Source organism: Microtus oregoni, unplaced genomic scaffold, assembly GCF_018167655.1.
Source record: "Microtus oregoni isolate MIOR12 unplaced genomic scaffold, Mior012 000086F_ref0000336, whole genome shotgun sequence".
Classification (NCBI taxonomy): domain Eukaryota; kingdom Metazoa; phylum Chordata; class Mammalia; order Rodentia; family Cricetidae; genus Microtus; species Microtus oregoni.
In genome coordinates, this window is record NW_024544552.1 from 2,901,118 (window position 1) to 2,916,608 (window position 15,491).

At 40.3% G+C, this 15,491-nt stretch overlaps 1 protein-coding gene across 2 annotated transcripts in view; it reads right to left on the minus strand.

Moving 5' to 3' along the window:
• Copa (COPI coat complex subunit alpha) overlaps window positions 1-15,491 on the minus strand; it is a 49,367-nt gene that overhangs the window by 25,033 nt on the left and 8,843 nt on the right. For both annotated transcript variants that reach the window (XM_041643428.1, XM_041643427.1), the window contains exons 4-9: window positions 13,154-13,234; window positions 12,810-12,886; window positions 11,635-11,744; window positions 4,660-4,769; window positions 1,954-2,053; window positions 554-689 (exon numbers count right to left, since the gene is read on the minus strand). In XM_041643428.1, coding sequence (XP_041499362.1) covers window positions 554-689; window positions 1,954-2,053; window positions 4,660-4,769; window positions 11,635-11,744; window positions 12,810-12,886; window positions 13,154-13,234 — 614 coding nt within the window. The remainder of the gene's footprint in view (window positions 1-553; window positions 690-1,953; window positions 2,054-4,659; window positions 4,770-11,634; window positions 11,745-12,809; window positions 12,887-13,153; window positions 13,235-15,491) is intronic.

The window sequence follows — 15,491 nt, forward strand, 5'->3', positions numbered from 1 at the left end:
GTCTCTAAGGTTTGCTTGCTTATTTATTTTAACAGCAGTGGACATTAAATTGAGGCTCTCATGCACGATAGGCAAACACTTTTACCACAAAGAACTATACCCTTCAGATTTTCATAATGTAGGGCTTGATTTTTCTTCATGCTAAAGAGAAAGAAAATTCTAACTTTTCCCTTTCCTTTAAAAAAAGTATTAACGTATAAGGTGTGCGCCTGTGCACACGACCTACCATGTGAAAGTCAGAGGACAACTTGCTTTTGGGAGCTGGTTCTCTTCTTCTACTGTAGGCTCAGGGATTAAAGCAGGTCATCAAACTTGTATGCAAAGTGATTTTACCTGCTGAGCCATCTCATCGTTTGTTGTTGTTGTTTTTTTAAATTTTTGAGACAGGGTTTCAGGTAACCTTGGTTGGGTCCAACTCACCACACAACAGATGACCACCCCCTGCCAACACCCAAGTGCTGACATTATAGGTATGTGCTACCATGGTTGGTTTCTAATCTAATTTTCAAAGACAGAGAATAAGAAAGTCACATAACATTAATAATTTCCTTACCGCTTAGACATATCCCAGACTCGGATACTCTTGTCCTCAGAATTGCTGAGGATCAACTCTTGGCGAGGGTGGAAAACAGCACAAGACACATTGTTGTAATGGCCCCGGCAGGTGTCAACCTCCCATGCCTTTGACTCTGAAGAACAAAAGGAATTATTACCACAATTCTTTATAAGTCTAGCATCTATAAATCCAACATCCTTAAAAAAAAAATTTATTTGTATTTTTAATTAAGTGTGTGTATCTGTGTGTGAGTTTATGCACCTAAGTACAGTGCCTGTGGAGGCCAGGACAAGGCACTGGATCCCCCGGAGCTGGAGTAATAGGTGGTTGTGAGAAGTCTGACATAGGTGCTATGTCAGGAACCAAAATCAGGTCCTCTAAAGGTCCACTGAACTATCTCTATAGCCCCAATGTTTTGAAGAGATGAGGTTTTGCTATGTGGCTCAGGCTGGTCTTATACTTGTCATCAACATCACACATGCTGAGACTGCAAGAATATACCACCATATCTAGCTATGATACTCTTAATCAAGCGTTACGTATTATTGCAAAAATACTAAAATAATTTTTCCCCAAATGGGGCAATGATTTTATGTAAGTCTTTTCCTCTTTATGTATTGTTTGTCTGTGTGGTTTTATTGTTATTCTATCTCCAACACCCTCTTTTCTAAGGAGATACAGTTTTGCTGTGTTGTACAAGCTGGCTTTGAACTCCTAGGAACAATACTGACTCAGCCTCTTAAGTAGCTGGAGCTACTATCACATGCTATCTCAGCTCTAAACTTCCTATTTTTCTGTACATCTCTGATCTTTTATTCTGAGCCCCTATTGACTACAATACCTATATTAAAAAAATTCTATAAGCTTTTATTCTATTTTATTCTCTTTGTATGTATTACTAGCTGACATTTTAGAACAATATAAACTTTATAGCATGGAATTTTCTACTCAAATAATATAGAGTCCTGAACACAATCTGAAACAAAACAGTTATTATTTGTTAAATGACTGCATGAATTTTTACTCTAACTATGCTCATGTCTCTTAATAAGATTATAAGCCATGAGGAAAAAAGGAAGAAATAATGACTAATCACTTAGAACTAGCAAGAAATAATCACCCTGCCGGGCGGTGGTGGCGCACGCCTTTAATCCCAGCACTCGGGAGGCAGAGGCAGGCGGATCTCTGTGAGTTCGAGACCAGCCTGGTCTACAAGAGCTAGTTCCAGGACAGGCTCCAAAACCACAGAGAAACCCTGTCTCGAAAACCAAAAAAAAAAAAAGAAATAATCACCCAAGGAAGGGAAACAGATCCAAGTCCAGAAGACCTGGCTACTTTCCCTCACTGGCCAGCAGTCCCTTTCTCAGATATGGCAACACTACCACAGCCTTACTCACCATTCATGCGCCAGATCTTTACTTGTCGGTCGTCTGCCCCAGATACAATAAGGGGCATGGTGGGGTGGAAGGCGGCCCAGTTTACTCCACGATCATGGCCCTGTTAAAAAGACAAGGTGAGTCTCCCAAAACAGCTTTAAAGACACAATTCAAAGCAATCATGCTGGTGTTTCTTTTTCTGCAATAGGGCACTCTAACTCAGGGCCTTGGATATGCTAAGACAGTCCTCTACCACTGAGCTATTTTCCCAGCCCTCTGAAACACTCTTCAAGTAAAAAGACTCAAGGGACTGTGCCACTTTAAAGTCCATTTGTTGTTGTTTTATTTTCATTTGATATGTTTTTTAAAGACAGGGTCTTGTTGTATAGACTGAGTTGGGTTTAAACTCCAGACCTTTCTCCTTCAGTCTTCTGGAGTACAGGTATGTGGTATTATACTTGGCATACTGTAAAGCTTTGAACATTAGAATAGCCATGTCAATATGTCTACTTACTTCAAATTCTCACGGGTCGTTCCAAAGATTTCCACCAGGAAATTTAGCTTGCTTTTTATATATATATTTATTCTAAAGATTTATTTATTTATTATGTATACAACATTCCTTCCATGTACACCTGCACACCAGAAGGGGGCACCAGATCTCATTACAGATGTCTGTGAGCCACCATGTGGTTGCTGGGAATTGAACTCAGGACCTCTGCAAGAGTAGTCAGTGCTCTTAACCACTGAGCCATCTCGCCAGCCCCTTGTTTTGTTTTCTTAAGACAGGATTTCTCTGTAGGCTTGTAGCCTGTCCTGGAATTAGCTCTTGTAGATCAAGCTGGCCTCAAACTCACAGAGATCCACCTGCCTCTGCCTCCTGAGTGCTGGGATTAAAGGCACGCACCACACCACTGAGCTAGTTTTATTTGTATTTAGTATGTTTTGCCTTCCTTTTTACTTGTCTATGTATGTTTTATTGCTCCAAGTAACTGTAACTTCTTAAGTATAAAGACCTACTTTATAAGTTAATGCAGAAGTTCTCAGAGCATGATCTGGAATCCTCTGGAGGAGTTCCAAGAGCCATTTGGAAATCTGTAAACTCAAAGTTACTTTCCTAATCCTAAGACTTTATTGTTATTTTCCATATTTTCCATAGGATACATGATAGGTGATGACATCATTGCTCTGACAGTTAATGAGATATATGCTAACAGAGCCCATCTTTTCAAAGGCCCTCAGTCTTAGGCTGGGGATGTAATTCAATTCAACAGTAGAGCATCTGTTTACTAAGTGCAAGGTACCAGGTTTAATTCCTAGCACAAACAAAAAAAGAAAAACAAAAAACAAGGGGCTGAAGAGATGGTTCACTGGTTAAGAGTACTGACTTTTCTTGAAAAGGACCCACCCAGGTTTGGTTCCCAGCAACCATATATGACTGTTCATAATTGCCTGTAACTCCAGTCCTAAGAGATCTAGTGCTCTCTGAAGGCCTCTGAAGGCATCAGACATTCATATGGTATAGATATACTTGCAAGTAAAACACTTAAAAATTTTTTCTAATTGAAAATAGATTCTTCTCTCATATAATACATCCCAACCAGTTACCATTCCCTCCACTCCTCCTTGTTCCCCCAAAAGTAAATCACTCTTAAAAAATAAATAAAAAACCTGCTTCATTTAAAATATGGCTAATATTGACAGATATAATACATAAAAAAACACTTGAGAATTCCTATGAAAGTTTAAGAATGATGATTCAAGATAGTCCCTATTCTATTGTACTACATTCTTTGACAGAATTATGGGTCAGGCAGCTTTGATTCAAATAGTATGCATTTCAGTGAGTAGTTATATGGTTTAGACTCTTTTTCGTTTTTTTGAGACAGGGTTTCTCTGTGCTACAGTCCTCGCTGTCCTGGAACTAGCTCCTTTGGACCAGGCTGGCCTCAAACTCACAGACCTGCCTCTGTCTCCCAAGTGTTGGGATTAAAGGTGTGCACCACCACCACCAGAAAACCTAGTTTCTTTTCCATTTCTCATCATTAACAAAGTTTCTCATAAGAAATTGGCTCTTGGTCCTTCTCACTGACTTTCTCTTTTCTGGTTTTTCAAGACAGGGTTTCTCTGTAGCTTTGAAACCAGCCCTGGAACTAGCTCTTATAGACCATGCTGGTCTCGAACTCACAGAGATCCACCTCTCTCTGCCTCTCTAGTGCTGGGATTAAAGGCGTGTGCCACCAACGCCCAGCTCCACCACCGCCTGGCTCTCACTGACTTTCTTTAGGAGCCTTCCACAAGCCTAATAATGGGTTCTGCTTTGTGACAGGGATGAAGCACGTGTCCAGTTTTCTTCCGTTTTTCCCACTGGGTTTATAAGATGGCATATCTCTTCCTTTCACTGTTGGCTTACTTACAGTTCTATTCTCCAAACCTCAAATGGTGCCCAATACTTACATATTTGCTGAAAGAATGAAAAATCGTTGGCCAGCAAGATGGCTCAGTGGATAAAATGCTCACTCCCTAAGTCAGAGTTCAAATCCTGGGACTCATAAAAAGACGGAGAGAACCAACTCTATAAACTTGTCCTCTGGACTCCACACACGTGTTAAGGCACACACCCACACACATCACACACCCATACAGAGATGAAATAAAATGAACAGCGTACTGAGACTTTCCTCTAGTGGGTAGCATGCACTCACCACTGGCAACAGAGATAAATACCTCGAGTACGTGCTTCACCACTGCATCTGTAGTTCCAAACAGGTCAACCCCGGTTATTCCTCTCACATCCGACTCCACAGCACCAGGAGACAAATTTTTTTTCCTCAGACCTTTGGAGGGTTAAGGTGGAATGAAAGATGCAAATACAATGTCATAAGAGCAAAGTAGCAGAACTTCATACAGGTATCAAAAGACTAAGATTAAAATGAACCGGGCAGGTAGACCTAGAGAAAAGGAGGAAAGGAGCTCACAAATACCTCTATGTGTGCACTAGCTCCTTCCTTAACACTTACACGAACCTTGCTAGGAGCCAGCCCAAACTTCCAACACAACTCAGTTCATTAAATCTCATCTCAAAGAGCAGTCTATTTCAGATTAATAGCACTTTTCATTCTTCAATCTTCTCTAAATGTGGCTTCAAATGGCAATCACTCAATGTCTTCTTTCAGGGTCATAAAACCTATAGCAACCTTTTCCCATCTTAAAATTTTACTTTTTAAATTTTTTTCAAAAAATGTATTCTATTATTTGATGAGTATGGGGGTTTGCCTGCATGTACATCTGTGTGACCACATTCATGACCAGTGCCTGCAGAGGCCAGAATATCCTCTGGAATTATCCTCTGGAATTAAAGTTATAGATATTTGTAAGCTGCTAAGTAGGTGCTGGGAACTGAACCCCCAGGTTCTATGGAAGAGTGGTCAGTGCTCTTAAACTCTGAGCCATATCTCCAATCCTCACGAGAGAAGTAATTTGAAGAAATGCCCCGGGGGAGTTTGTGCTTTAGTGTTTTAGTGTTTCCCAAACTGGAAGCAATGTGCAGAGGCATCCCAGATGCACTGCAGAACTACACATATTAAACAAAACAGTTATCTAGTTTGGAAGAACTATTATAAACACTATGAGAAGACACAGCAAGAAGGTACTAGTCTGGAAGAACTATTATAAACACTATGAGAAGATACAGCAATAAGGTACTAGTTTGGAAGGACTATTATACACACTATGAGAAGATACAGCAATAAGGTACTAGCAAAAAGTGTACTCACACCTACCTGCCTTTGGACAAGACACCAAATAATTAAAACTGTTTGATTTCTCATTTTCTTGCATAAAAAGCTGCTTATAGATATGAACACATGTATTTTTCCATTAAAGCCAACAGATGCTAGTTTCACTGGGGGGAATTACTAGCTGATAATTTTTTAAAAATATTTATTATGTATACAATATTCTGTCTGCATGTATGCCTGAAGGCCAGAAGAGGGCGCCAGATCTCATTACAGATGGTTGTGAGCCACCATGTGGTTGCTGGGAATTGATCTCAGGACCTTTGGAAGAGCAGGCAATGCTCTTGACCGCTGAGCCATCTCTCCAGCCCCACTGATAATTTTTTTTATTATTGTTTTTTGTTTTTCGAGACATGGTTTCATTGTGTGGTCCTGGCTCTCTTGGACCTCACTCTGTAGACCAGACTGACCTCAGACTCACAGAGATCTACCTGCCTCTGCCTCCCAAGTGCTGGGATTAAAGGCATGAGCTGCCACCGCCTGACTGATAATTTTTAAATGATAGGCAAAAGACACCAGGACGAGAAGTGTCTTTTTTGTGGACGATCATGTTTGCAATTCATCTAAAAATCTTTAAAAGATAACTACTTGAAGTAAGTTGTGTTGGCTTATACATGCAATTTTAGCAATCAGAAGTTAGAGGCAGTAGGACTGCCACAAGTTGAACCTGGGCTATGTAGTTGAGTTTCAAGGCTAGCCTGGGCTATAGAGCAAAGTCCTATTTCAAAAAGCAGGGAAGGCTGGTGAAAAGCTGAGTACTTGTGTTAAAACCAGAAGCAAGGCCGGGCTGTGGTGGTGCACACCTTTAATCCCAGCACTCGGGAGGCAGAGGCAGGTGGATCTCTGTGAGTCTGAAACCAACTTGTCTACAAAAGCTAGTTCCAGGACAGGTTCCAAAACTACACAGAGAAACACTGTCTCGAAAAACCAATTAAAAAAAAAAAAAAGCAGGGCTGGAGAGATGGCTCAGTGGTTAAGAGTATTGCCTGCTCTTCCAAATGTCCTGAGTTCAATTCCCAGCAACCACATGATGGCTCACAACCATCTGTAATGAGGTCTGGTGCCCTCTTCTGGCCTTCAGGCATACACACAGACAGAATATTGTATACATAATAAATAAATAAATAAATAAATAAATAAATTTTTTAAAAAAGCAGCAAAATTATAATACAAAGTACCAGTATCAGATTTAATCCTGATAACAACCCTTAGAGATAGGTAATAATAATCATGCATACCATACCAAATTGTACATAACAAAACGAAATAGGGATGAAAATCCTTTAAAAATATTTGGGAGAAAAAATGGTTAAGAAAAAGTTACTTAGTATTTGTTAAATTTTTTTTAAACAGACAGTATTTTAAAACAGGGACTAAATAAAACATATAATTGAAAATAAAACCTAAGAAGCTTCAGACTAAAATGTGGTATCTGTAGAGAAAGAAAAAAAAAAGTTAAGCTCAATGAACTTATGGCCATTGTTTTAAACTATACTGTATTTCTTCTATTAGAATAGTACCTAACATCAGCATCAGAGAACGGTTTTAATTTAATAACTTAGCTTATGCCTAATTCAAGAGATTCTTTGTAGGTATAGAGACATAAAAGTTATGAAAAAAAGCACTCTCCTCAAGCTTCATTTTTTTTTAAAGATTTATTTATTTATTATGTATACAACATTCTACCTGCATGCATGCCCACATGCCAGAAGAGGGTGCCAGGTCTCATTACAGATGGTTGTGAGCCACCATGTGGTTGCTGGGAATTGAACTCATGACCTCTGGAAGAGCAGTCAGTGCTCTTAACCACTGAGCCATCTCTCCAGCCCCCTCAAGCTTCATTAATACATGGTCACAAGTATGCCTTTGACTTCATTTGTCCCTTTAATAGGGTCTGTCAACTTTTTCTAATGAGGCTAATGTATGAAATAGGTTCAAGACAGATATAAAAACAGACAGCTGTGAGGAACTTCACCTCCAATAACCTTCAACAAACACATTAAAATGAAAGCTGCATGACAGAATTAAAGTCTTTGTTGCACTTGCCTGCAATGATCCAAGAAAAGGGGAAGGGCGAAACAGATGAATAGTGACAGGCAGTGAAAAGATACTTAGAGAAGAAATATTTGAGCCTTTGACAAGCTACTCACTAGGACTGAGCGACAGATGGAAAATTTCTACAGCAGCTACCCAAATCCAGAGGGAGAGGAGAACACTCTCAGAATGGACCAGTTATTATATGCCTCCCAGTGGGGACCAGAGGAAGTAGTAAAGAGAGAGGGATGAGCAAAGGATTTGGCAGCATATTAATATATTCTAGTAGATATTTCAAAGAGTGAGCTTGAATTATATGGGGTTGACATGCAAAGGTGTAAGCATATTAAATTAATTTAACTGACAGTTTACTTGGAAACACAAGCTGAAACCCATCTTCCACAGCTAGTTTTTAAACTGTTCCCCTAAAAACAAATGATTGTTTTCCAGGCTCACAGAATATTCAGGTTCTAGTAAGTTCTGGGGGCTAAATTCACATGGGAAAGGTGTTAAAGGGACCGCTTTGTCTTTAAAGCATTCTATATTCTCTTGGTGTTACCCATTACTTTAGAGTCTTCTTTTCAAGAGAGTCAAAATAATGAGAAATGTCACAATCCCCTAAATTTGGGTACATTCATTCCCTTATTCAGAAGGTCCTTTTCTGCCTTGGAAATGTTATTGTCAGTCCCTAAGAGACCAGAAAATTGGTTTCTCTTACTGTTTCAGACTAACCGGAACTAGAACAAAATGGAATTCCGAAGAGTATGCTAATTTTGAGGACAGGAAAATATAAGTGTAAAAAGTCTAACCGAAATGCTCTTCTGCTTACTCAAATACCAAAACATTGCCTTCCAGGTAAAGGATTACTTTAAGTCAGCAGAGTCGGCAGAGAAATAGTAGATGCATTCACATTAGTACAGCAAGTTAGTACAACATTCTCACTATACCATCTACAAATTACAGCAGCTGTAATACCACATAGCAATCCATGCAACCCACACATTCAAGAGCAACACAAACCCCACCGAGGTCATACTCTCCCTCACTCCTCTAATCTAAGGCTCTTAACTTTGATGTAAACATGCTTTCTGCCTGCAAAAGGTGAAGAAAGTACTTCTTGCCCTGGGCATTTAATGGTCACAAATGAGAACCTAGCCACTTTACTTCCCCAAATTGTTTCTTATTTTAATTATTGGATTTTTAAAAATGCATTTCCCAAGTCACTTTAGCTAGACCACAGGGAACATGCTGTGCTAGCAGCAGATGGCACAAGCAGTACTTTTTTTTTTTAATATTTATTTACTTATTATGTATACAATATTCTGTCTGTGTGTATGTCTACAGGCCAGAAGAGGGCACCAGACCTCATTACAGATGGTTGTGAGCCACCATGTGGTTGCTAGGAATTGAACTCAGGACCTTTGGAAGAGCAGGCAATGCTCTTAACCACTGAGCCATCTCTCCAGCCCCCACAAGCAGTACTTTTAAAGTGGAGCGGTATAGGGGCCTTTCTCAACTCAATGTTCTGGGGATGAACCCCTAGTATCTAAAAACAACTGTGTTCTAGGATAGGATTAGCTGTACACAATTCCTGGGAGAACTGAGAAAAATCACTCAGGATACTTCCTCCAGCATCTTTCTCACAGAACTCAAGACTATTCTACATAGCTTTCCCTGATCAGCGGGGACAGCACAGGCTGGGAGCCGACCTCATTAGTGCGTATATCCTGAGCAGAGAGTGTGTCTTGAATGTGAGCATGGAGCAACCATATGGAAAGCCACAGCCAGGTTACTGCAGAGTGAATGCTAAGCTCCCCAGTACTGGCAGGGAGGAGAGGGCACAGGCTCACAAAGCCTGTACCAAGCTCCTCCTGTGGGCATGGCTGGTCACATCTGGGTGTACTTCAAATACCTAGTCGGTCTGACAGAAAACTGCAATGGCAAAGCCCTAGAGGATGAACATAATGGTCCTATCTCCCAAACCATCTTGTTTACACCACTGTCTTGCAATTCTAAGCTTTGGAAAACTGCAGAGACAGCATGATACAGTGACCCTACTCTCCAACTGCCCTCTTTTCTCCTTGACTTGTTTGGGTTTTGTTTTTCCTTTGGTTTGGTTCTCTGAAACAGGGTCTCATACAGCCCTGGCTGGCCTTAAACTCATCATGTAGTCAAGAATGACTTTGAATTTCTGATTCTCCTGCTTCTACCTCCTAAGTGTTGGGATTATAGCATGCAAGACCGTGCCCAAATTTCCTTGGTTTATTTCTACAATAAATAAATGTTAAACTATAACATTCTAATCATTGTATTCAGGAATCCAAAGTTTGCACTTGCTGTTCACTGATGGTTTATAAAAGCAGCAACTCCTAGCCCAGCACTGTCAGAGGGAGCTGGGTAGTTATCACTTTAGCACTTTATAGAAAGGGAAAGCTAACTCCTTCACTTCCACAGAGAAGCAGGTAAGGGCCCACAAGGGCTTCCTATTTAGGGAAGAAATGCTGTTTTGCAGTCTTACATGACTTTCCTAAGAACCCAATCTCAGAATTTCTGAAGTGGCAAATAAAGATAATTCAGTGAGTGAGGTTTTTTGTTTTTGAAATTTAACTGGGCAGAGAAGCACGGTATTTAGAGTCTCAGTTCCCTATTCCAGTATGAAGCCCCTCCATGCATGTCACAGACAGCATTCTCTCTCAGTATTCTCTGTGTGGCAACATTTTAGATCTCCGTGACACTAAAATTTCAATCTTTCTTTTTTTTTTTTTTTTTTTTTTTTTTTTTGGTTTTTCGAGACAGGGTTTCTCTGTGGTTTTGGAACCTGTCCTGGAACTAGCTCTTGTAGACCAGGCTGGTCTCGAACTCACAGAGATCCGCCTGCCTCTGCCTCCCGAGTGCTGGGATTAAAGGCGTGCGCCACCACCGCCCGGCTTAAAATTTCAATCTTTCTCTCAAAAATCATTATACATAAATTATGACAGGAGGACTTGGCCTAATTATTCAAAGGGCTCAGAAAGCTTATTTTTTTTTTTAAGATTTATTTATTTATTGTGTATACAGTATTCTGCCTACATGCATGTCTGCAGGCCAGAAGAAGGCACCAGATCTCATTACAGATGGTTGTAAGCCACCATGTGGTTGGTGGGAATTGAACTCAGGATCTTTAGATGAGCAGGCAGTGCTCTTAACCACTGAGCCATTTCTCCAGCCCTCAGAAAGCTTATTAAAAGCTTTAATATTTTGTATTCTGAATACAAAAGTCACCAACTCCTTCCCATTCTATGTTCCTTATTGTAGAAGAAATCTAATAGGGAGAATTTTCTATTTATAAATAAGACATCAGGATTCACAAATCCCATTTACTTACATATTTTCATGTTTCTGTTTTGTAAAATATGTATTTTACTTGAGTGGAAAGCTTGGTTCTTAAATAAATCAGATGTACTTTTTTAAAAAAATAACTTATTTAATTTTATTTTATGTGCATTGGTGTGAAGGTATCAGATACCCTGCAACTGGAGTTACAGACAGTTGTGAGCTGCCATGTATGTGCAGGGAATTGAACCTGGGACCTCTGGAAGAACAGCCAGTGCTCTTAACTGCTGAGTCATCTCTCCAGCCCAGATGTACATATTTTAATGAAAATCTGAGGTAACTAAAGAAATCAAGTTAGCTTCCTAGAGTAAGTCGCTTTCATAGAAAATACTGCTAACATGAACATCAAAGCAGATTCAATACCTTCAAAAACAAAGATATTATACAGAAATGGAAATTCTGAATTTCGTTGTTCAAAGCCAAATACCCTTGCTATTTTAAGCAATTGCAGTTTTGTGCCAGACGTGACTAGATTGTCCCCTGAACTTGGGCAGCTCACCAGAAATATCCCAAACGCGGACAGTCTGGTCCAGGCTAGCGGACACCACCAGGTCTTCAGAGGGGTGGAACTGGGCACACATTACATAATGGTTGTGTCCCGTTAACACACTGCAAGGAAAAAACATTCAATTAAAGGTAGAAATCAACAGGCTCCTAAGCTAAATGCTTTCTTTACAGTCAGAGGATGCTTTTCTCATATTTTTGTGGAAGCAATGTAAGCCATCCTAACAATTCTAAACTAGTAATAAGCAATGACACCTGTGCTAACAATGGTTCCTTTTCTGTGGTTTTGTTCTGTGGTTCTTTTGATCCTGAGTGCTGGGATTAAAGGCATGTCCAGCTAATAGCTCCTTTTTAAAAATACATAGTTTTTGGCCAGGCAGTGATGGCCCATGCCTTTGACCCCAGCCAGAAGGCAGAGGCAAGCAGATCTCTGTGGGTTTGAGACCACCCTGATCTACAGAGCAAGTTCTAGGACAGCCAGGCAGGACTACACAGAGAAACCCTGTCTCAAACAGACCAAAAAAAAAAGTTATCTTCTTCTTAGTGCAGTGGCAACAGTGGGTGCCGCGTGGAGTCTGCCGCATGGAGTCAGTTCTCTCCTCCCCTTTACATGGATCAAACTCAGGTCACCAGGCTTGCATGGCACCTTTTTGCTTTCTCCAATAATTCTCTTTGTAACACTAATTGTTTAATATTTAAATATTACTAATTTCATGGAATCAAGATTACTCTCAGATTAAAGACTTACAAAAATATGAAAATAAATGCAATATTAGTAATTCATATAGGAAATACACTTGACAGATTTTTAGTAGAATACCTTTAGCAGCTGAAGTTGGAAATTGTTATGGCAATTCTACTAGAGAACCAGCCAAACACTAAGTGAGACTCATTGTCTATATTACAACTCCAGTTTTATGGACATAGAACTGAAAACGGATCTAAACGTTCTACTCCAAAGGTCTAGTTTTATGACCTATTCTTCTTGTTAAGAAATCACAAAATCTAGGCTAATATTATTATATTTAAAAGAATCCTACAAATATGATCAGTAATCAATCAGCAGATATGGCCTGCCTGGGAAGGAAGATGGCTGACCTGAGAAGAAGCTGACTGTAAGTATTTAGAAAGAATTAGACCCTTTTTTGAGGCTACTGCCTCTTGGTTTACCAGACACAGGTTCTAGATTGCCAGTTCCACACGCGAATGGTTTGGTCATCTGAGGCACTCAGAATCCAAGGATACTCCTGAAAGACATTTCAGACAGGGCTAGGACAATCTCGTTCTGTCAGGCCAGACCCTTGTGCACGCTTGAAAAGTGTCCTAGCATCACTAAGTTATACCCAGCCCTTGTTTTTCAGACAGGGTTCACTATGTAGTTTAGGTTAGCCTTAAGCTATGCAATCACAGTGCCCAGCTTCTTATTTACAGCTGGAACTCTAGTGCCAGGCATAGAGATTACTGTGGAGAAATTACCACAGAACACTGCATAATGAAGATCAATAGCCACTTACATGATGAAAAAATGTGGTACGGATATAATCCAAGTGCCCAAGCAATGTGAAGAGGCAGCGCCGAAGTTTATAATTCCAAACCTGAAAAGACAGAAATTCAACCACGGAGTAGGACATAATCACCTTGGACTTAAAGTCTCACTGGGTTCCTTTCGTTTGCTTGCTTGTTTGAAACGGGTTTCATACACATAGAAACTCCTACACTTGCACTTACTATCTGGCCAACAATGACCTTGAATTGCTAATCCTGCCTCCAATTGCTGAGTGCTGAGACCCAGTTTTATATGGTGCTAAACTTCAAAAACATTAGGCAGGCATTCCACTTAAATGAGCCACATCCCCAGCCCTGAAATCTAGTTTTTGTTTTTTTTTTGTTTGTTTGTTTTTGTTTTTTCGAGACAGGGTTTCTCTGTAACTTTGGTGCTGGTCCCACAACTAGCTCTTGTAGATCAGGCTGGCCTCGAACTCCCAGAGATCCGCCTGCCTCTGCCTCCGAGTGCTGGGATTAAAGGAGAGCGCCACCACCGCCCGGCCTCTGAAATCTAGTTTTGGAGATCCAAAGTTGCTGCACTATATTTTACCTTTAGATCTGTCTATATTCTGTTGACTCTCACCTAACGTTAAGGTGTTACTATTACTAATAAACTCCTTACTCAGCAATCTAGAGGTTTCTTCTTCATCTGGATCTTATTCTGACAACTTCATTTTTCCCTAAACTTCCTTCTTCCTTAGCTTTTCCTTGGTTTATCTCCAAACTATAAAATTACTCTTACTTATTCAATTTTCTTCTTTTTCTCATCAAGTATAGCTGGTGTTTAATACAGATATCTTAATGCAGACTTAAGCACAAGGGGTAAGAGAAAGAGAGGTACTCAGAAGAAAGTAAGGCACACCTAAGAGCATGAATATAGGCTTCTCAAAGACTTATGGGAATGGGCTCAAGGGAAAGTCACCTCTCTCTGTCTTAAGATTATCATTTGTCTATCATTCAAACTATTCCCTGTGCAGCATCCTTTAGCTCTCTCCTTACTACTGACAAATTCCAAATATCTTCAGTGAGTGTCCTAGGTACTTGAAGCACAGTAGAGACAATACAGAATTATTCATTCTCCAAAACGCCAGAAAACTGTACCTACTGCAGACTCTTCTTTCCGAGTTAATGACCTTCTGTTAGGGCTGGGGATGTACCTGAGCGGTAGAGTACTTGCCGAGCACGTATGAAGTCCTAAGATCAGTCCCCAGCAGTGAGGGGGAATGTACCACAATAGTATCTCATTCACTTTTCTTTATCATCCCTCTGATGTCCATCACAGTGGTTTTCTCCTAAAGCTCTCATATCCATCTGCTTCTGTCCATTTCAGATGGGATTGCCTAAATTCAGGTTCTTATAAAATAGTTTCCTCATTGGTATCTATGTCTTCAGTCCTTCCCAATTTATCCAATCTTTTATTTACTATTATTTGAGAAAAAATTTTTTTTTTTCCCGTTTTGTTTTTCGAGACAGGGTTTCTAGGTGTAGTTTTGGCTGTCCTGGAACTCACTTTGTAGAGCAGGCTGGCCTCAAAATCACAGAGATCCGCCTGCCTCTTCCTCCCAAGTGCTGGGACCACTGCCCAGCTTCATTTGAGAAATTTAAAAATAAAATCAATGTAAATCTTCTACCACTCCTCTATCTAAGCCCCAGTATTGGCTCCACGCTTGTGTAATAACAAGAGAACTCCTGAGCACTGCAAATGTGCACTCATGATCTTATCTACCTTCTAGATCTCTCGGTCTTCTGCCCTCTTTCACTGTCTCTAGATTTTATCTCTCTAAAAGGAACTAGAGATTCCCAAACACATCCAGCTATGCATGTCCATTTCTGTACCTGGACTGTTCTTTTTCTATTTTGAGTATTTATTATATCATTCAAACTATTTGTCTTAGTTAGGGTTTCTATTGCTACAATGAAACACCATGACCAAAAAGCAAGTTGGGGAGGAAGGGTTCATTAGGCTTACACTTCAGCATTGCTAGTCATCACTGAAAGAGTCAGGACAGAAACTCAAACAGAATCTGGGAGGCAAGAGCTGATGCAGAGAGGCCAGGAAGGAATCTTGCTTACTGGCTTGCTCCCCGGCCCACTCACCCCACCCTCTTATAGAACCCAGGACCACCTGCCCAGGGATGGCACCACCCACCATGGGCCCTCCCTCAATGATCATTAAAGGAGAAGATACCTTACAGCTGGATCTTATCGAGGCATTTCCTCAGCTGAGGCTCGTTCCTCTCTGATGCTTCTAGTTTGTGTCAAATTGACATACAAAACCAGCTAGTACACTATACATGCTATTATTTG